Here is a 21,711-nt window from a genome sequence, read left to right as displayed (position 1 = left end):
TTTGTGATTATGTCCGATTATTATTAATCCCTGATCAATATGTGACTAAATTTCATTTATAAAGGGTCAAGCATGTGGGAATGGTTCTTGGGTGCATCAGCTCTGAATATGAAAGTCAAAAGGGCGCTATCACATTTAAATAATCTCAAAATATACAGTGATTCATGATCCTTCACTATTTTTACTGCATAAAAATTCCTGTCAATCTGAAGTAATCTTTTAGAATGCAAACAAAATGAAGTCATGTTAAACATGGCTTTTCAATAACATGTTTGGTTTACATCCTGCACTTGAGATAAAACAGTTCAGTATACTTGAAACATACTGTAGCTATATACTCAGAACTCGAAACCAGGAGTGACGCTGAAAGCTGGTTTGAAAGAAAACATCAAACATGAATTGTCATCATGAGTCACTCTATGTTAATATCAACTCTTAGTATTGATAGTCCACACTTTTTACTAACCACAAATCTTTTCCTACAACACCAGGAGCTATTTTAATATGTATGGCATGACATTCAATTTGTGACTAGCACGTCATCTGGGTACCAGCAGTCCGGTTCCAGATTGCAGTCGACCACAACAAACACACCCTCCACTCAATGTGAATGTTTGTGATGATGACAAAAGGTGTGTGTACCTTTCTGTCACATGCTTATTCATTGTTGAACCTATCCATTTGCATAACAAGGTAAATATTAGCAGAATGAAAGCATAGCGATGATTATACCATTTCGTTGCAGACTTGTCTGAAGTCTGTGGAAGAAGTGAAGAATTTTCAAGTTAGGATTTCCAAAATGGGGCATAAAGTACTCGCCATATTCTTCAGCTTAATCTGTACACCAGGTAATTATTCAACTGTATTTTCCTGTAATATTTTTCTATTCAATTCTAATTTCGTATTTTTCATAAACAACAATACAGAAAGGAGATTGTTTGTGAATGTAAATTTACCAGTCAGCAATTGTTTGACACAACAGTTAACTTTCAAATCTTTTTTTTTTTTAATTCAGAATTTTTTCAGATTTTACTTGTAATTCTGCCTAAAAAGTAGGTTTATGCCAAATTTAGGAAATTATCAGAAATACTGAGCAACAAATAGCTTTTTAAATTATGATCAAAAGCATTTTATATATTATATTTGAATATTTGACTTTACTCAGATTCCTCTGAGTATTAGATGTCGACACGAAATTAATATTTGTACATGTATATTTGAAGACGTACATTTGTGGATACAATGACCTTAACACCAGATTTTCTGAATAAATTGCTCAGATTACATAACACAGAAGATTACAAACAGAAAATAAATTACATTCACGATAAAAATGCTTATAGGGTAATTGACATAATAATGACATTAAATACATGTTGTTCATTGGTTGTACTCAATACTCACTTGATCATTTTGCTGTGACTCTGTGTCCTTTTACAAGCAAGAGCATGCTAAGCATGAAAACTATTTTCTAGTACTATATGGAAACAAGCAACAAATATGCAAAGGCCAAATGTAAATCAGTAGACTTGGTTCCATCCAAGTTATGCAATTAAAATGAAGAGTTAAAAGTTGTCTTTATATATTCAAAATATACTGACTGCCTTCTCCTGTCTCTCCTAGGTCTTTATGCTTTATTGCTGGTTCCATCAAAAAACCCTGTTGCTGTTGGGAGCAATGTCACTATAAGAGTGAATGACACTGGGATCATTACAGTTGGGCTCTGGTTATTTGGACCTAGTACATTGTACATGTGGTACCCAGGGGACCTTATTCAGGGAACTAGCCACCAAATTGGAACAGAATTTAACAGTTCTACATATCAGCTCACCTTGTCATCAGTAACTCTGAAGAATTCTGGTCTGTATGCATTAGAATCATTGTCACCGATCAAAACACGAGCAGAGATTACATTAGATGTTCAGGGTAAGTTGAAAAAAAAAACATCCTCTTATATTACACACTAAAAATTAAATATTCACAGAACTTTAAAAACTTCAATCTACCTAAGAAAATGTATTCCCAGAATTTGTGAAGTTACTTGTCTTAAAATGTCATTGTTTGTAAAGATTGATAAAAATGAGCCATAGAACTTTGTTTTTAGGTTTACTGTTCACATTTGGATGTTATCATGTGAAACACTTTTTTATATTTTTATATCTTAACAAATAAGATGTCTTGAGTGGTATTAAATGTTTCTTAAAGTTCTAGGTAAAATTGTTACAACTTGTGTACTCATGTACTATGTTCAAAGTATTTTCTTGAGGCCTGATAATCTATTGCATACATGTCCGATGATTTTGTAGACTGCTCCCTCAATATATGTGACCACTGAATCATTTAATATTAAAAATATTATAAAATAAATCAAGGTAGCAGCTTTACAAGAATCAGCAAAACCGTAAATTTGACAATAAAATTTTACAAATTTTTAGCTCTTAATGATAGGACCACTGTAAACCAAAACAAAAGACAGACAGAAAAAAAAAAACCTATAATCTTTGGCTATTTTAACATTTTAAATGAGGGTGATTTCCAAACTAACATTTGAGCACACAATGCAATTAACTTTTGCTTACGCAACGTAACTCAGTTTCAAACAGCAAACCCTTACACTCCCTGTAAATGTAATATTATTTGATTTATTTTATTATTAGTTATAACATATATTATAACGCCTATATTTACCTAATGATTGCTTAATGTTCTTTGAATGGAAAAACTTTGTTTATAAAAAATGATATAGGCTACTGTGCTAACATTAACCTGTTAGCTTAGACAGCAGCGTTATGTATGCAGACGTCAATGGATTTCATGTAGGCCTACTCTGCAGTAAACAAGTCCAAATACTTACACAGTGAACTTTGGTTGAGGGGATGCTAATGGGTTTGAAAAACTGATTAAACACATACTTTAAACTTTCACACTAAACATTTTTCTGTTAACTTGTAGAACCTGTCAGTAATGTAACTGCTTTTGTAAGCATGACAAACCTGATGGAGTTTAACAACACCGTGATGTTCACATGCTCCGCCAGCGGAACGCCACTGTGGTTTTCATGGCACAACGGAAGCTCTATAGTCACAGCAGGAGGAAGATTTGAGCTCAGGAATGGTGGACGAGAGCTCTTCATCAATGGTGTGACGCGCTACGACGAAGGACCTTTCAAGTGTCTTGTGGAAAACAACATCAGCAAAGCAGAGACTAATCAAATGAATCTAAACATAAGCTGTGAGTACGACAGGCAGCACACAATGATGATTTCACTACAACACTAAAACAGGATCCCTTCAAATGGCACATGAGGGATGGGCACCTGACAATAAATGAGCACCTAATTAATGTTTCAAAAGGTAAACTGAATTGGTTTTATGTGTTTAGATGGGCCTGACCTAGCAATGACAGCCTTGCCAGAGAAAATGGCATACGTTTCTGGTTCGGATATTATTCTGTCTTGCACTGCTGACTCCAAACCGACAGCTTCTTTCTACTGGATGTACAATGGCAATAGTCTGAATGTCAATGGTCCAAGTTATAACCTTAAAAACACAACTCAGAACATGAGGGGAGAGTACACCTGTGTTGGTCAAAATCCAGTCACGCTCAGATATGCTGCAGTGACAAAAAAGATTCAAATAATTGGTGAGAACACACATGAAATATGTTTTGTTTTTTTCTGAATTTCTCAAGATTATACTTGTGATAATTTGTTTTATCTCCAATACATTTTTTCTCTTTATTCAGATCCAATATCAGCAGTGACAGTACATCCAGCAGGTTATCCAGTAGAAGGCACGGCTTTTAATCTAAGCTGTAATGTTGTGGGGCCAGTGGACTCCATTCATTGGATGAAAAATGGCAAATACCTGGACGCCGATGATACGATCACTTTCTTCAATAACAACTCAGTCTTGAGCTTTTATCAGCCCGATCTTAGTGATGATGGACTGTACCAGTGTGCTGCTAGTAATGCTGTCAGCAACATGACCAGCCAGGCCTACAATCTTATGGTCAACTGTGAGTATGATATTTCCAGAACATCCATATTTCCTGTTTCCTGATGTCCTCCTATCTTTAATTTTGACTCTCGACTAAATGGTCATGAAAAGTCATCTTAACACATTTATTGAATGGTTATGCTTTATTAATCTCTGCTTGTGATCTGAACATAATTTTTTAATGTTACATTTTCTTTTTTGGCATTAGATAATAGTGATTGTGAATTTTATGTTATGTTAAATTTATCTATAATTATTATTTATAAATAATGTATTTTGTTAGATGTGCATTTCTAACATGTATTTCTACTGTATCAATCTATAACATTATTCATCATAACGTATAAACTAATTCAGTTGAATCATTTTATTATTTTATAATTCATACTCTAAATGGGACACTGTTATTTGATTTTGTCTTTTCGGTTAGTCAGTTATTGAACTAAAACATGTACATGCACATAAAATATTTGATTTAGTATTTTACATTAATGACACTTTAAAAAATATATACTTTGGGAGTCTTCTTGCCCCAGTAGTGCAGCAAGATACTGATCTTTCATGTTTTTTGTTTTGTGCTAGACAACTAATCAAAGCAAATGTTTTCATTTGTTGTCTCTAATAATATATTGAATTATATCCTGTAAATGCATCTTCCACCATTTCACCTTATATATGAGTCCAAAATATTGGTTAAATCTGTTTGCATTTCATTGTCAGTTGTCTTGTAATGTAAAGATAAAATATTAAAACAGTTCATGTATTTGCTAGATGGCCCAAACAACACAACAATCTCTGGTCCACATATAGCAGAAGTGGGATCCAGCGTGACCTTCAGCTGCTCCTCTGTCTCTCGTCCTCAAAGTCAATACAGCTGGTATTTCAGTGACTTAAATGTGAAAAATGGTTCAGTGTATGTGACTGCACCTCTATCAAAAACCGATAGTGGAGAGTACACCTGCATGGCCTTCAATAACATTACAGGCAGAAGCAGCAGTGACTCAGTGACATTAGCTGTGTATGGTGAGTCATTCAATTCAGTACTTTGCTTAACTGAAACCAGCAAATGCATTTGTTCTAAAGTGTGAAAATGTTTAATATCCTGGTTTTTAAAATCTAAAATTGCTGTGAATTTGATTCATATTTTTTTTTTTGTATGAAATTTAGTTCCTGTCAGCAATGTTACGGTGAATAGGAACAATCAGCAACCAATCTTCAATCAGTCATTCAAACTAACCTGCATTTCCAATGGAGATGTTCAACACATTCAGTGGCTGAAGAACGGGAACAACCTGTATAGCGACAATAGAATCAATTTCACCGATAACCACTCAGTTTTGAACTTCAACCCACTCACTCTAAGCGATAATGGGCTGTATCAATGTCTAGCTACTACTGCTGTTAACAACATGACCAGTGAGGCCCATGACCTCCAGGTCTTCTGTGAGTAAAACACCCTACTTTGACCTAGCTGCTGGGTTTTCATCTTGTAAGCAGCACTTTCGAAAGTAACTTTAAGCAGAAAGCGACTTGTGCCTTATCTGTGTCTGTGCCTTTTCAGATGGTCCATGGAACACAACCGTCTCTGGTCCACTTGTAGGAGCTGTAGGACATAATGTGACCTTCAGCTGTTCTGCTGACTCTCACCCACTAAGTCGATACAGTTGGTTTTTAAACAGCACAAAGGTGGGAGAGGGTCCAGTTTTAACTAAAGCTCTCTCACCAGATAGTGGTGGACGCTACACCTGCATGGCCTCCAATGAAATCACAGGCAGCAGCAGCAATGTATCACTGGAGTTAACTTTAAGATGTGAGTTGTTATGCCTTCAAATAATGCATTTACTATACTGTATGAATAGTTTATAAGTTTGGTTATTCAACAGGCAGGCCAGCACATCTGTTGAGTTCTTAGAGTGATGTGGAAAGGTCCAATTTTTTTCTAAATATCTTTTGTGGTTTATACAGAATAAAGAAATGCATACTGAACATGTTTGTAATGACATAAGAGGGAGTAAATGATGACTGAATTTTAATTTGTACGTGAACTACCCCTTTAATTGAAGTAATCTGTCTGATTTGTTTTGTTCTGTCTAAATTTCAGATCCAATCAGCCATGTGATTGTAAATGCGGGCAATCAGCAACCAGTAATCAATCAGTTATTTACATTGACCTGCATTGCCACTGGAGATGTTGAACACATCAAGTGGATGAAGAACGGGATGGTTCTTCATTCTCACAATGGAATCGCTTTCTCCAATGACAACTCGACCTTGAGCTTCCAAAGTCTAAATCTCAGTGATGACGGACATTATCAATGTAACGCAAGTAACACTGTCAGCCACATGACTAGCCCTGCCTATGGCCTGATGGTCAACTGTGAGTAACACATATATTTGTAACACATCCATTGAATCATGGGACGTTCATGGGAGTAATTTTTAATGTATATGGCATCTTTCAGATGGTCCATGGAACACGACAGTTGTTGGCCCAAGCATTGCAGAGACGGGGTCCAACGTGACTTTCAACTGTTCTGCAATCTCTCTTCCTCAAAGTCAATATAGCTGGTTCTATAACAATTCAAAGGTGGGAGATGGCCCAGTGTATGTACAAGCAGATCTCTCGCTAACCAATAGTGGACACTACACCTGCATGGCCTTCAATAACATAACAGGCAGCAGCAGCAACGGATCACTCCAGTTAACTGTAATTGGTAAGACATAATTCCTTAAAGTGATTTTACAGTGAGTCTTTTCGTGTTCTTTGAGGATCATATTGTCCTTTTCATAAACATATTGAAAGGAATCATTTGAAAAAGTTATTTACATTTTGTGTAAGTAATTACGAAATTCTCTCTCTACAAATGTGGTAAATTATACAGGGCATCTTTTTAAAAGATTGGTTCAAAGAACCGTCTTATAAGAGTCATTTATTTGAAGACTCCTAAAACACTGGTGGTGCTGTATGTTTTTGAAGAAAAAAACAAATAAAAAGAAAACGCTAGCTTCTCTATTCTTTTTGTATTCTATCTATTTGTTTTCTTTTTATTTATTGTATAATTTAAAAAAGAACTTTCTGTGTGCACTGCATTAGGCTAACTGAGACTTGTCATAGCACTTGCATATCTCTTTTGCATCTTATATTGCATAGCTCTTTTGTTGATTTTGATTGCTTCCATTGTCCTTATTTATAAGTTGCTTTGGATAAAAGCATCTGCTAATTGACTAAATGTAAATTTAAAAAGAACCATCTCATAAGAGTAATTTTCCTGGGAATCATGCAACACTTGTCTCACTGTATGTTTTTGAGTCATTTAAAAAAAAGAGAGTCATTCTTTCTGGGAATCTGGCTACGTTGATCGGACTATATGTTTTTGATTCAAACATATACTGTTGCATGGGGGTTTTTTTGGGGGGGAGGGGGTGTTCACCCAAGAGAACAGTTCAGTAGAAATTGCATGGTATTGTATGGCTTCACAGTGGGCACAGACTGCAAACTAATAATCATTCAGATAGGTTGCTCTTAAAGGTTCACCCAAAAAGGAAAATTGTGTCCTCATTTACTCACCCTCACGTTGTTCCAAACCTGTATAAGGCTCTTTCTTATGTTGAACACCATAGAAGATATTTTGAAGAATCAAACAGTTGTTGGTCCTCACTGACTTCCATAATAGGGAAAGAAATACTACGAAAGTCAATGGTACCATCAACTGTTTGATTACCAGCATTCTTCAAAATTCTTGACATAATTCTTGACATAAGAAAGAAACTCATACGTGTTTGGAACAACACGAGGGCGAATAAATTATGACAAACTTTCATATTTGGATAAACTAACCTTTAATTGGAAAAATGCAATCATACTTGATATATAATCTCGCTACTACCACAAGGTTAGGAACTAGTCTAATATTCTGTACACTCCACAGAAGCCATCGTGACAGTGGACGTGACCGCCGATCATCCTATTCCTCTGGCTTCCCAAAGCCTGACGCTCACCTGTCATGTGAAGGGACACTACAACAATCTCCGCTGGCTTCGAAACAACCAGAATTTCCATCCATCAGACAGTGTTACATTTTCAACAGATAACACCACCGTGACCTTCAAAGCCTTGCAGACTGCTGATGACGGAAGATACCAGTGCGTCGCTTCGAACGCAGTGAAACAGCATGTCAGTCAACCATATGATCTTGCGGTCATCTGTGAGTAATATAAAACATCTTTAAATTACTTTGATATAAATCTGACTTCAAAAGACTTTTGAGATTTTGCATGAACTAAAGCTCTGTGTGTTTATTGGGCAGTTGGACCACAGAGTGTGCAGATCATTGTACGCCCTGGGATTCCCCCCGTCCTGACATGTCTGGCAGTGTCTCAGCCACCAGCTGTGTATCACTGGATCCTCGAAAACAACACAGTAGTAGGAAATGATTCTTCCATAGTACTTCCCATAAGCTCTATCTTGGGCAGCAATTACACCTGTGTGGCCAAAAACCCTTTGACCAATGTGACAGTCTACACCAGCCAAGTCGTCAATAGTGAGTATTAGCCCAAATTCACACACAACAGCTAACATGCAAAATAAAAGTTAATTGATAATTGACATTTTCATGCCACGTTTTTTGAAGTAACCTAATAACAGATCATCATTTCCTCTGTCTTTACCCCAGACCCCAACGCTGCTGTCAGTGTCCAGTCGAGTGCGATGTTGACGGCGCTGCTCGTTCTGCTGATCCCTGTGCTGGATGAATGGCTCTAATACTGATATTACTGTAAACATACCATCTGTCTTTGAGGCCTGTCTGTGGACTGAATGAAGCTTGTGTGTTCATTTATCACTTAACAAAAAAATTTATCAAGCAACAACAACAAAAAATCGCACTGGCAAGATCATTCAGCCCAGATTAGTTGAACTGCTTCTTAATTTTAAAACATATTTAAACATCATGTAAAGACAGCTATGAGCATTTATTAACCGAACACTCTTTTGGCAAGTACAAAGTTAAAAAAAATAAAAATTACATTTTAACTGTCATACATTTGAATTAATCATACTACATTATTTGCCTATATATTTATTTTCTAAAAACTACATCTTTGGTACATTTATTACTATCATTAATTGGACAGTAATTTTAGACATGAATGCTATACTGTAATTAAATCTGCTGAAATTAATGAAGGCTGGATTATTTTCTGATTTGTAGCTCTGGTTTTAAGTCTCTATTGAATAGCTAACATGCACCAAATTCAGGCAAATATAGGCAAATTACATATCCGAATGACCAGTTATCCAAATTACCTTTCTGTTTGCTTCCCAAACATATCTCACAATCGTAAGATCTTTTCTTATAAAAAATATTATATGCCTTCTGTGTGATTATTTCCCAATTATAAATGCATTTTACAATTATTTAAGACATCAAAACATGTGTAATGTTATATACTTTATTTATAGACCAAATAAAAGTAAATTATTCAAATGATTTCCTCTCTTTATCAACATGCTTTATGCACTTGCATGTCTTTTTCCAGTATGCACTTTTTTCCTCCCAATTGTAAAACCTGGATGTAGAACACTGACTGGATGTAGAACACTGACTAGAATAAATGTTATCGAATATAAGAGACACAAAAATAGTTCAGTATACACAACTTAGTATATGGTGTGATAAGTACATGTTTAAAATTATGGGGTGTATAGTTTGTGAGTATAGTGACTGTGAGTTAAATGGGCATACTGATGCCTTTTTTCTCCTTCCTATTTCCTCCAGTCAATTGTTGGCATTTTTTAAATCTCGAAATTCCCTTCTTTAGGCACAAAGGTGTCTGCTCTTTACTGATTACTCCTGAAAATAAAACAAAAGAGATGTATGTATGTATTATAACTTCCAGAAAAACGTTTCAAAAGCTTTCTTTTGACTCAGTGTTTCATGCTGTTTAACATAAACAAAAGGATCTGGGTAAATACAGGTTGCATGACTCACTATATTGACGTTGCAGCTCACAGTGACAGTAGTTCTGCGCCAGTGCATTTCTTCTTCCTATGGAAAACTACACATCAATCAAAATGACTAGGACTCGTTCATTTTATACAATAAATACTTTTTAAAACACTACAAGTCAAAGCACTGCATTTAGGCTACATTTAGCATATACTGTACCAATACCTACATCGCCACACTTTAAGAAGCACAACAAGAGACATTTTATTACTACAGCACATAAAATAAAGTGTTTTCTACAGAATCGCAGTAAATGTTTATTAAGGTATGAGAAAATATAAGGGATTTTGGGCTCCTAGTATGTTGTGAGTCATTGAAATGTGATTTTTAAATCCTCCATGGTGACTTCTCTTATGTAGGTTTCAAAAAATGCAACTTTCTGTAACCTTTTTGTAACCCGTTACACGTGATAAATTTGTGTCAACTTTACGAATGGACCAGTGGGCTCAAAAGATTAGGTTCGTCCAGGGAGAGAGAGATGATACAGCAGCAATGAATACTCAAAACAAAAGGATGAGGTAAGAACAAGTTTGAATTTACTGAATGTTCTTTTCTTTTACCTTGTTGTTAGAATAAATGATTGATCAATTAGTTGAACATGGTCCATATAACCTCACACAGGCGTAAGGAAAACAATAGAAAATGAAACAAACAAAACAAAACAAAATTTGAAAGTCCAAAAGTTTGATGTTTCTCAATGAACAGATCAGTTTGTAAACTTAGTCCAAAAGTTCGTGAGGCACTTAATTCAGTCGTCCTATTCTGCCCTGGATGGAACAGAATAAATTGATGTGTGGTTCTAATCCTACCGTTCAAAGACGAGAAAGTTCAGTTTCAACAGGGAATTCAAAGGATTCGTTAAACGGGCGGCTCGCCAGTCCAACCCCACCGTTACACACACAGGAAGAGCTGAGACGGTCCACACTTCAGGAATGATTCACACTTCGTTCGATTTCACATGCAGGACGGATCACACTCATCAATTGGACATCACAGCACTCACATGGAAACAAAAGCAGAAGAACACAAAAAAAAACCTGGCCTTGAAGACACAAGGCCCAAAAAAAACAATTAGCATTTGACACTATATACACGAATCAATTCAGATTATACACAACTTCTAATAAAACACAGCAAATAATGTCCATTTATAAGACTCTGTACAATAAATTGTCTTTATGCAATAAATTGTCTGTGCAATAAATTAATTTAGCATACTTTCTGGTAAGCATCTTATTTAACACACATACATTGCATTCCATGGCATTGATTTCACATAAATGCCCAACTACATCTTTCATTTTACACTTGGCTGTATTTGCCATTAATACTGCACCAAATAAACAATAATTTGATGTAACACACTTAATATGATCCTAAATGAACCTTATTGAACAATACTGAAATTATTGAAACTATATTAACTCACCAAGGAACTCGTTTACATGTACATCAGAAGAACCAGGGAAGTTCCAGATGATACACGTTCTCAAAATGTCATTCTCGGGCATAAACTGCTTCTCTCTGAATCCTTCGTTAGAGATATATATACACACACACTGTATTAGCTTTTAAACTCGCGCTAATATTGCGTCATTGACATGCGGTCAACACATAACGTGAACAATCATATCACTTCACTCATTTTACTGCTAACTTATTTCTACATCGTCATCATATAAATGATTTAGAGGCATTTATACAACTCTTACATCAATTTCTTGACTCAATCGGAGCTTCAAATCTCCCGGAGCAGCACAAGCATCTGCTCGCGTCAGAGGTTCACAGAGAAAAGACAGTTCTAGAAGGCGCTGCTCTCTAAAAGTGCCGCGATAGCGGAATTTTCCATGACGTCACTCAAAATGCGATCTCATTGGAGGCTTATGTAAAGGGAGATAACGCTATTGGACATATTTATAACATTCAATATTTATATTTCTCCATTTCTATATAATTAATTATTTTGTTTGCAGTCTTATATTTGATCTGAAAGTATGATCTTTTATACTTTAACTCTGTTTAATTTGGAGTGCATTTTGTCTCTGTCCACTGGTAACCTGGGTTACACTTTCCCCCTCTGAATTCAGGCACGTCCTCGGGCATGCTTGGGGTTGACTTGTCACCACTATAGGAAAAGCACCAGACATATTCAAGGACTGATCACTGATGGATGTGGATTCTTCCAAGGAAGTGGTAAGTGCAGAGCTCAACCCTTGCAGTAAGGACTGAATGACTAGTGTTAGGGGATTTCCTAGTTTATGATACTGGAATTTGTTAGGAGGCCCACGCTGCCTTTTGGAACGTCTAGTGTCAATAGCTCCAAGGTTATCATCTGTAACGGGCTGGTTACTTGTAACATCCTGGGCAGGTGAGATTGTGTCATTGGACTGTGTTTCCTCCGTCACAGTGTCCGACAGACCTGAAAACTCCAGCACACTTCCATTCATAGGTGCTAACAACTCTGGGGGCTCAGTACTTTCAATGCCGTTGCTTTTGCAGTTCTCCACTTCAACAGTATCTCCATCTTGAACAGGTATACTATTTTCTTCTTCATTTTCTGATTGATTATCTGTGGAGTCCTCTTCTAGTCTGATGTCAGGTAAGGTTTCTTTTACAAGGTCTACGGCAGCCGGAAGGGTTCCAGTGTCGGGTAAGGTTTCGTTCACAGGTTCTACCACAGCAGCAGGGGAATTGAGAAACTCTGTTTCAGGTAAGTTCTCTACGGGCATAGGATGTTCTGGAGGTGAAATAATTTTCGTACTAAACTCCAATTGGCGTCCTGAATTTCCAATATAAGAGTCATCCTCTGATTCAGACTGACTACTCAGATGTTCTTGAGGAACCGCTTCATGTGCCGAGTGTGATCTGGTTCTAGGCTTATGGCGAATTTTCAGAGGGTCTGTTCCTTCAATTTCATTCAGGGGTAGAAACCCACAAGGCAGTAGAAGGTCGCGGTGTAATGTGCGGACTGGTCCATCTTTCCCTTCTGGGCAGACTGTATATACTGGCATGTCACCTGCTTTCCGGACTACCACATAGATCTCAGAGGCCCATTTATCTGACAACTTGTGTTTCCCTCTCAATCTGACATTTCGCACAAGGACTCGATCACCCGGTTCAAGTGTAGAAGCAACTACATTTCTGTCAAAACGTCTTTTGTTCCGGTCAGCTATTTTGGATGCATTTTGAGAAGCAACTCTGTAGCTTTCCTCCAATCTACTCTTTAGGGATTTCACATAGTGCGAATGGGACTGTAATGGGAAGTTGGTATGAAGTCCGAAAGCAAGGTCGATCGGCAGTCGAGGCTGCCTCCCAAACATTAGCTCATATGGTGAGTATCCAGTTACATCGCTCCTGGTGCAGTTATAAGCATGCACCAATGGTTTGACGTGATCTTTCCAATGAGCTTTGCTTTTGTTCTCCAGGGTGCCTAGCATCTGTAAGAGAGTCCGATTAAAGCGTTCCACCGGGTTCCCTCTAGGATGATAGGGGGTGGTCCTCACTTTGCGGATGCCAGCAATTCTACATAGCTCTTGGATGGTACGAGATTCAAAATCTGGCCCCTGGTCGCTGAGCAGCTTTTCTGGAAAACCGTAATGGACAAAGAAATTATCCCATAGGCATCTAGCAACTGTTTGTGCTTTTTGGTTACGGGTAGGAATAGCAACAGAGTACTTGGTAAAATGGTCTGTGATGACCAAAATATCCTTGGTGTTACTGCTGTCTGGTTCCAGCGACAGAAAATCCATACAAACTAGTTCTAAAGGCCTATGGGTCTGAATATTCACCAAGGGAGCTGCTTTCTGTGAATGAGTCTTCCTACGAACACAGCGCTCGCACTTTTTGATTTTTATGTCCACATCGGCTGCCATCTTCGGCCAATAAAATCTGGAACGGAGAAGATCGAGAGTTCGCTCCAGACCCAGATGCCCCATGTCATCATGAAGACTGGTAAGTACAATTCCTCGAAGATCTTCAGGTAAAGCCAGTTGGTTCAACACTTTGTCTCCATCCATCCTCTTCCGATATAACAACCCATTCTTCAGCTCAAGTTTGTTCCATTGTCTCATCCACAAGGTTACTGCAGGTAAGTGGAATTTCAAGTTTGAAGGTTTGTTGTTAGACTCCAAGTACTCAATTACCTCTTTAATTTCAGGGTCAGCTCGCTGCTTCCTGATCAGATCCTCTTCAGACAGACAAGGAACTTCTGGGAGACCATGGCCATCTTCTTCCTGGATTTCTGGAGGTAATACCTTTGCGTTCATGCTCAGAGACTCTACCAAGGTCAACGGGAAAGACTGAGAATCATGGGATTGATTGACGTGATGCTTTTCACAGATGGCCTCCACTACTTCAGGTAAGATTGTCTTGGTGTTGCCTTCAAGATCTCCAAGATGATATAGAGTGAACTGTCTGATTCGTTCTTGCTCTTTTTTAGATTCCCAATCATCTGATGGTTCACCATTGGGACGACGAGACAATCCATCCGCATCTTGATTTTGTGCTCCAGCTCTGTATTGGATCTTAAAATTGTAGGTTGAGAGACTGGATAACCATCTATAACTAGTAGCATCTAGTTTGGCAGACGTAAGGACATAGGTGAGGGGATTGCTATCAGTGACCGCTGTGAAGTCTGCCCCATACAGATAGTCATGGAATTTTGTGGTGATTGCCCATTTGAGAGCCAGAAATTCCAATTTGTGGGCAGGATACTTGGCTTCACACTTTGTTAATCCACGGCTGGCAAATGCTATGACTCTCATGTGTCCCTGCTGTTCTTGATACAAGGCTGCTCCTAGTCCTGTAGCACAAGCATCTGTATGCAATAGGTAAGGCAGACAAGGATTTGCGTACCCCAAGACAGGAGCAGAGGTTAACCTTTCCACGAGGCTTTCAAATGCCTGTTGACACTCGGTAGTCCATCTGTCACCCAGAGACTCTTTTGGATTAAAGTAAGTATGATCTTTATCTTTCTTTTTTTCCTTTCGAACCGGAGGATAGCCAGCTGTAAGATTGTTGAGCGGCTTTGCAATCTTGGAGAAATCTTTAACAAATCTGCGGTAATATCCTGTAAATCCTAAGAAGGATTTTAGTTCCCGAAGGTTCTGGGGCCTTGGCCAGGTTTTAATGGCCTCAATTTTTGATGGGTCAGTTTCTACACCATTCTGGGAGACAATGTGGCCCAAGTAGCGCACAGATGTTTGGAAGAATTTGCATTTTTCGGGTGAGAGCTTCAATCCGTATTCTTTTAGACGATTCAGGACTTGTATCAGTCGGCGCTCATGCTCCTCAAGGGTTTCGGAGAAGATGATAAGATCATCGATGAAAACTAAGACTTCTCTTCTATTTAAGTCACCCATGGAGCGCTCCATGAGCCGCTGGAATGTGCTTGGCGCATTGGTTATCCCTTGCGGCATACGGTTAAACTCCCAGAAACCAAGGGGGCATACGAACGCTGTCTTCTGCTTGTCCGCTTCATCCATCTCAATCTGGTAATACCCGGATTTTAGATCGAGAACAGAAAACCACTTGGAACCAGTTAACATAGAGAACACTTCCTCCAGGTTTGGGAGTGCGTACGCATCTCGTATGGTTTGAGAGTTTAGCTTCCTAAAGTCAATACATAGCCGCACTGAGTTGTCTTTTTTTCGGACCACTACAATGGGGGATGCGAATGGGGACTCAGACTCTCGTATAATACCAGCTGCTAACAACTCCTGTAGATGTTTCCTGACGGCATCAATATCTTGTGGGTGGATGGGACGAGCTCTATGCTTGAAAGGAGTTTCGTCACTCAGTTTAATTCGGTGCTTCACCTTATCAGTGTGTCCATAATCCATTTCCTTCAAAGCAAAAACTTCAGACATAGAGTTTAACAAGGCTGATATCCGTTCTTTCCATTCGGAAGGCAGTGGGGAGTCTCCAAAATCGAGAGTTATCTGAGGACTTTCTGGTGTTTCAGAAACATCACTTGTTAATGGCTTGTTTATCACCTGCTGGACAGCATGCATTTCTGCAATCACAGACCGGGGAGGGATTACTATGTTAGTCTGGGTTTCATTCTTGACTACCACAGGCAAGGAGAAGAAACGTTTCACAGGTAAGGCGTGCAATGCACTAGCAACTAAAAGACCACTTGGCAGAGAAGATATGGTGGGAGGACTTATAACAGTCAGTGTTTCTGCTGGAAGGTAATTCAGACAGACGGCTCCATCAAGAACAGCAGTGCACCCTGCTGGTACAGTTTCAGGGACTGCCCCTTTTAATGTCACACACCCAAGGGTTTTGGCACATGATTGTCGATGCCTCACATCAAGTGTCTTCAGTACAGCTGCATACCCTTTAGAAGCTGATTTGGGGCTCTCTTTTGGTACATAACTGGAGTAAAGTGCATCCAAGGTATTTGTACCGATGAGGACTTGTGGTATATTTACCAAATCTGGGACCACCAGTGCTAGTGTGGTAACCTCAGCATCTGTTCCTAGAAACTCTTTGGGAAACATTAAAGTTAACTCCACATACCCAAGGTAAGGCACTGATTGTCCATTGGCTCCCTCCACTTCCAGCAAAGATTCCAGGGGTTTCATGGGGTGATGAGACAAGTTATTTTTGTAAAATGACAAGGGAATTGTAGTCACCTGGGAACCAGTGTCTAAAAGGCAGTTCACTTCAATTGCGTCTACAATGATTTGGGCAGTGCATTTCATTCCAATTAGTCCTTTTGGCAGTTTGCTTTTAGGGCAATGATGCTTCGTCCCAGTCTCCATATGCCCTGCTACAGAGACTGCGTGGTGTTTAACTGAGTAGTAGTGGCTTGGTTCTTTAGGTCCCACTGGGCTTGTTTTTCTCTCAACTGGCGCCTCTTCTCATCTACCTTAGAAGGGTTCGGGTCATTTTCGCAATTGATGGCTAGGTGTCTATCCTCACCACATCTAAAACAGTATCCAGGACGAGGACGAGTGGATGTCACTGAACTACTTCTGAGTTGACTGTTCTCATCTCTCCCGGTTTGCCTATGCTGGAATTTTGCCGTCTTCCCGGACCGATATTGTGGGATTTCAGGGGCTGACAACTGAGCCTTTAACTCTGCCACTTGCTTCTTCAATCCTGCTATTTCCTTAGCTGCTGGGGTTTCTTTTGGCACTTTACCAGAAATGGATGTTCTCATAGCCTCTACTTCTGCTTGTAGTTCTACTAGCTCTTTCTTTAGCAGGATAAATTCAGAATTTTTGGAATAATCAGGCTTGCACTTCTGGTAAGTTGAGGTTTGCATAGAAGCAACTTGAGCATTAATTTCAGATATTTGAGCCCTCATAGTATCCACCTCTTCAGCTGCTCCACCAACTGCATCATGGGAGTATGTTGACATTTGATGAGTAGCAGTTCTCATTTTGGGGGCATTACTCTGTTTGTTCAATCCAAAATGATTTCTCATTCTGTCTTCTTTTGAGGCTTGCCGGTCTTCTTCCGTGCGAATTTCCACTACCATCTCTGCAAAAGAAGGTGGGTTGATCTTTTTCTTCTCTAGCTGTAAGCTGGAAATTAACCCATTATCCCAACATCCACGGCAGAATTGCTTGATCAGACAGCTGTTTTGCTCACTCTCCGCAATGCCTCCTCTCCTTACAGTAGTGCTCAGCATAACTTGCAACCGGTGCAAATAACTGGAGGGCTTCTCTCCTGGGTTCTGTAGCATGGTCATGAATTTTGCTAACAGCTCATCTCCATCCTCCACGGATCCGTAAACTGACTCTAGTAACTCCAAGTAAACTGGAGGTAAGGACCGGGGACTCACATGTTTAATGACATCAGCTGCCGGAGGGAGCAGACTATCAAGTATTCTTCTTGTGCGAGACAAATCCGAAATGGAGGGGTCATCTAATAGAAATTGAACACTTGCCCGCCATGTGTCGAAGTCTGGCTCGTTTACTGGCCTAGGAACTTTACCAGAGAAAGACCTGAGACGGAAAGAGGCAGGTTGTAATGTAGCAGTGTCGTTGGTTCTGACGATGTGTTCAACTACAACTTTTTGCACGCTGGGTGGATCAATCATGTCCATTGTGAGTACTGGATGGGGTAACACATTAGCTGCAGGATGGCTAGTTCTACTGCTGGGTCTTTCCTTGGACAGGTTTTGTGATGTCTCAGATTCAATTGAGGAAAGGGCTACTTGTTCTGTGGTCACTCTCTGTAATTTGGCTGGGGACGACGGTCCATCCAGTGAGCTGGTGGTGCTGCTATCACGAGTTTGAGAGTCTGCAGCATGTGGATACTCAACTCCATCACCTGAAGCATCTATGGGCTCAGCAACAGAACAGCCAGCTTTCATTCTCTTTAACTCCTCCTTGAGCACTTCTTCAATTGACTTTCCACTAGCGCTAGCAATATTTTGTAGTTCTTCCAAATACAACTTAGTGGCTCTGTCACTATCTACATGAGGGTAGACACAGCTTAAGGCACGCACTATGAAAGTGGTATCTGGGTTTGACGTACTGACCATTGTTACGGGCAGAAGGGGCATTAGTGTTTTCATAGCGGAGCTATAAGTAAACTCTATAATGGCATGTCGATGGAATTCGGAGTTTGGGTCATCAATGAGAAGGTTGCGACTAATGCTGCCATATCTCAACAACCATGCTTCTAAGTCCTGATCTGTTTCAGTTAATGTTAAGCCGCTGACTATTACGGCATTTGAGACATCTACATTCTCTCTTTTTACAATATCCATGTTGTCAATATTCTGCTGAGTATATAAATAATTAATAATATATTTATATTGTCACTATTGCTGCAGGCCAATCTCTCTCCTCCTGGCTGGCTGGCTCGCCACTTTTACTTGTAACCCGTTACACGTGATAAATTTGTGTCAACTTTACGAATGGACCAGTGGGCTCAAAAGATTAGGTTCGTCCAGGGAGAGAGAGATGATACAGCAGCAATGAATACTCAAAACAAAAGGATGAGGTAAGAACAAGTTTGAATTTACTGAATGTTCTTTTCTTTTACCTTGTTGTTAGAATAAATGATTGATCAATTAGTTGAACATGGTCCATATAACCTCACACAGGCGTAAGGAAAACAATAGAAAATGAAACAAACAAAACAAAACAAAATTTGAAAGTCCAAAAGTTTGATGTTTCTCAATGAACAGATCAGTTTGTAAACTTAGTCCAAAAGTTCGTGAGGCACTTAATTCAGTCGTCCTATTCTGCCCTGGATGGAACAGAATAAATTGATGTGTGGTTCTAATCCTACCGTTCAAAGACGAGAAAGTTCAGTTTCAACAGGGAATTCAAAGGATTCGTTAAACGGGCGGCTCGCCAGTCCAACCCCACCGTTACACACACAGGAAGAGCTGAGACGGTCCACACTTCAGGAATGATTCACACTTCGTTCGATTTCACATGCAGGACGGATCACACTCATCAATTGGACATCACAGCACTCACATGGAAACAAAAGCAGAAGAACACAAAAAAAAACCTGGCCTTGAAGACACAAGGCCCAAAAAAAACAATTAGCATTTGACACTATATACACGAATCAATTCAGATTATACACAACTTCTAATAAAACACAGCAAATAATGTCCATTTATAAGACTCTGTACAATAAATTGTCTTTATGCAATAAATTGTCTGTGCAATAAATTAATTTAGCATACTTTCTGGTAAGCATCTTATTTAACACACATACATTGCATTCCATGGCATTGATTTCACATAAATGCCCAACTACATCTTTCATTTTACACTTGGCTGTATTTGCCATTAATACTGCACCAAATAAACAATAATTTGATGTAACACACTTAATATGATCCTAAATGAACCTTATTGAACAATACTGAAATTATTGAAACTATATTAACTCACCAAGGAACTCGTTTACATGTACATCAGAAGAACCAGGGAAGTTCCAGATGATACACGTTCTCAAAATGTCATTCTCGGGCATAAACTGCTTCTCTCTGAATCCTTCGTTAGAGATATATATACACACACACTGTATTAGCTTTTAAACTCGCGCTAATATTGCGTCATTGACATGCGGTCAACACATAACGTGAACAATCATATCACTTCACTCATTTTACTGCTAACTTATTTCTACATCGTCATCATATAAATGATTTAGAGGCATTTATACAACTCTTACATCAATTTCTTGACTCAATCGGAGCTTCAAATCTCCCGGAGCAGCACAAGCATCTGCTCGCGTCAGAGGTTCACAGAGAAAAGACAGTTCTAGAAGGCGCTGCTCTCTAAAAGTGCCGCGATAGCGGAATTTTCCATGACGTCACTCAAAATGCGATCTCATTGGAGGCTTATGTAAAGGGAGATAACGCTATTGGACATATTTATAACATTCAATATTTATATTTCTCCATTTCTATATAATTAATTATTTTGTTTGCAGTCTTATATTTGATCTGAAAGTATGATCTTTTATACTTTAACTCTGTTTAATTTGGAGTGCATTTTGTCTCTGTCCACTGGTAACCTGGGTTACATTTTGCATAGAGAAAGAGTACTATCATCGCTTACCAATGCAATTGCATGTCTTGCCTTGTTGCCTGGATCTGACATGACCTTTGACCACTGGAGATTTATTTGAATCTCCAAGCTGAGGTTGTGCTGCAATAAAGAAGTATATAGAAACCTCAAAACTTCATATAAATTATACACAGAATTTTACTTCTTTAAAACAAAAATTATTCAAATGCATTATATTACAGGATTTAACAGTAATATAACAGGTCAAATGTTGTTTTGAAACATGACAGCAAACTAACGCTATAGAAAAATAACACAAAACAACATTACAACAGAAAATGACATATAGCATGGCATATATGTATTCATAAATGTTTTTTTTACCTTGACAGTGGATGTTAGTGGCAATCACCACAGCAAAGACCAGCAGAAGCACCTGGAAGTTCATTGTTATCACCAGCGCTTAGTCAGAAAATGAGAAATGTTGTCTAAAAGAATGCTTTTAAGTCTTCAAGACTCCTGCTTTTCAAAAGAACTCTGTGTTCAAATCTAGGGTTACACAGTATTTATACGACTAAGCTCTGATTTCTGGGGCTCAAAAGCCAACTTGTTGGATAGAATTTTAGAAATTAAGTGTGAATGAAAAGTTGACAGCATATCTTGTTTACTGGGAACAGCTAAGATTTGCGATGAGGGCTGCATGCAATTTGGGAAAAGAAAGCCATTATTTTGCCTCCTTTGTAATTCAAACTTTGATATGACCCCTCACAGATTTTTTTTTTATTATTATTATTATTCTTACCATATCACATTTATAACTCAGTTTAGTTCAGTTCAAAGGAGACCTATTTGGTTCAGTGCCAAATGTTCTGCATTTGAGTGTTTTATGGGAATCCGTAGTTCAGGATTCACTTAACCTAAGAAGAAATAAATGGTTCTTTCTCTAGTCTAATAACATACTATACTGATGCAACAAAAGTAATATGTCATGTTAAAAACATGATTGATGGGTCAAACTTGATTCACAACTCAGGATCATAAAAAATTCCTTAACAGCTAAATGATATCAAGCATGCACACGATAATCAGTCTTGTATTCACTCAGATTCATTCAACTGAAAAGACATGGTGGTCTCACTAAAAGTATAGGCCATTGTATAACTGCTGAACGAAAATGAAAAAAACATCTTGTCATGGTCAAGAGTTCTA

The 21,711-nt window shown here is 38.6% G+C and overlaps 2 protein-coding genes across 2 annotated transcripts; one reads left to right on the top strand and one right to left on the bottom strand.

Moving 5' to 3' along the window:
* Positions 1–685: 685 nt before the first annotated feature.
* LOC306878275 (cell adhesion molecule CEACAM5-like) lies at positions 686–9,915 on the top strand. Its single transcript, XM_079430524.1, has 13 exons — positions 686–848; positions 1,624–1,926; positions 2,953–3,231; positions 3,382–3,642; positions 3,745–4,017; positions 4,770–5,021; positions 5,166–5,441; positions 5,560–5,808; positions 6,100–6,375; positions 6,461–6,712; positions 7,928–8,203; positions 8,306–8,539; positions 8,672–9,915. Exons 1-13 carry the CDS (start codon positions 800–802, stop codon positions 8,758–8,760), a joined length of 3,069 nt encoding a protein of 1,022 aa, XP_079286650.1. The 5' UTR covers positions 686–799; the 3' UTR covers positions 8,761–9,915.
* On the bottom strand, positions 8,952–21,043 carry LOC306878277 (uncharacterized protein). The gene is made up of 4 exons (XM_079430526.1): positions 20,887–21,043; positions 20,554–20,643; positions 9,989–10,045; positions 8,952–9,850 (listed from the first exon to the last, which is right to left on the bottom strand). The coding sequence occupies exons 1-4, from the start codon at positions 20,948–20,950 to the stop codon at positions 9,729–9,731; spliced, it is 333 nt and encodes a 110-aa protein (XP_079286652.1). The 5' UTR covers positions 20,951–21,043; the 3' UTR covers positions 8,952–9,728.
* Positions 21,044–21,711: the final 668 nt, after the last annotated feature.

The sequence above is a fragment of the Barbus barbus genome (assembly GCF_936440315.1).
Source record: "Barbus barbus genome assembly, chromosome: 12".
Classification (NCBI taxonomy): domain Eukaryota; kingdom Metazoa; phylum Chordata; class Actinopteri; order Cypriniformes; family Cyprinidae; genus Barbus; species Barbus barbus.
The sequence above is the reverse complement of the archived record's forward strand: the minus strand, read 5'-3'. Positions and strand labels throughout refer to the sequence as shown.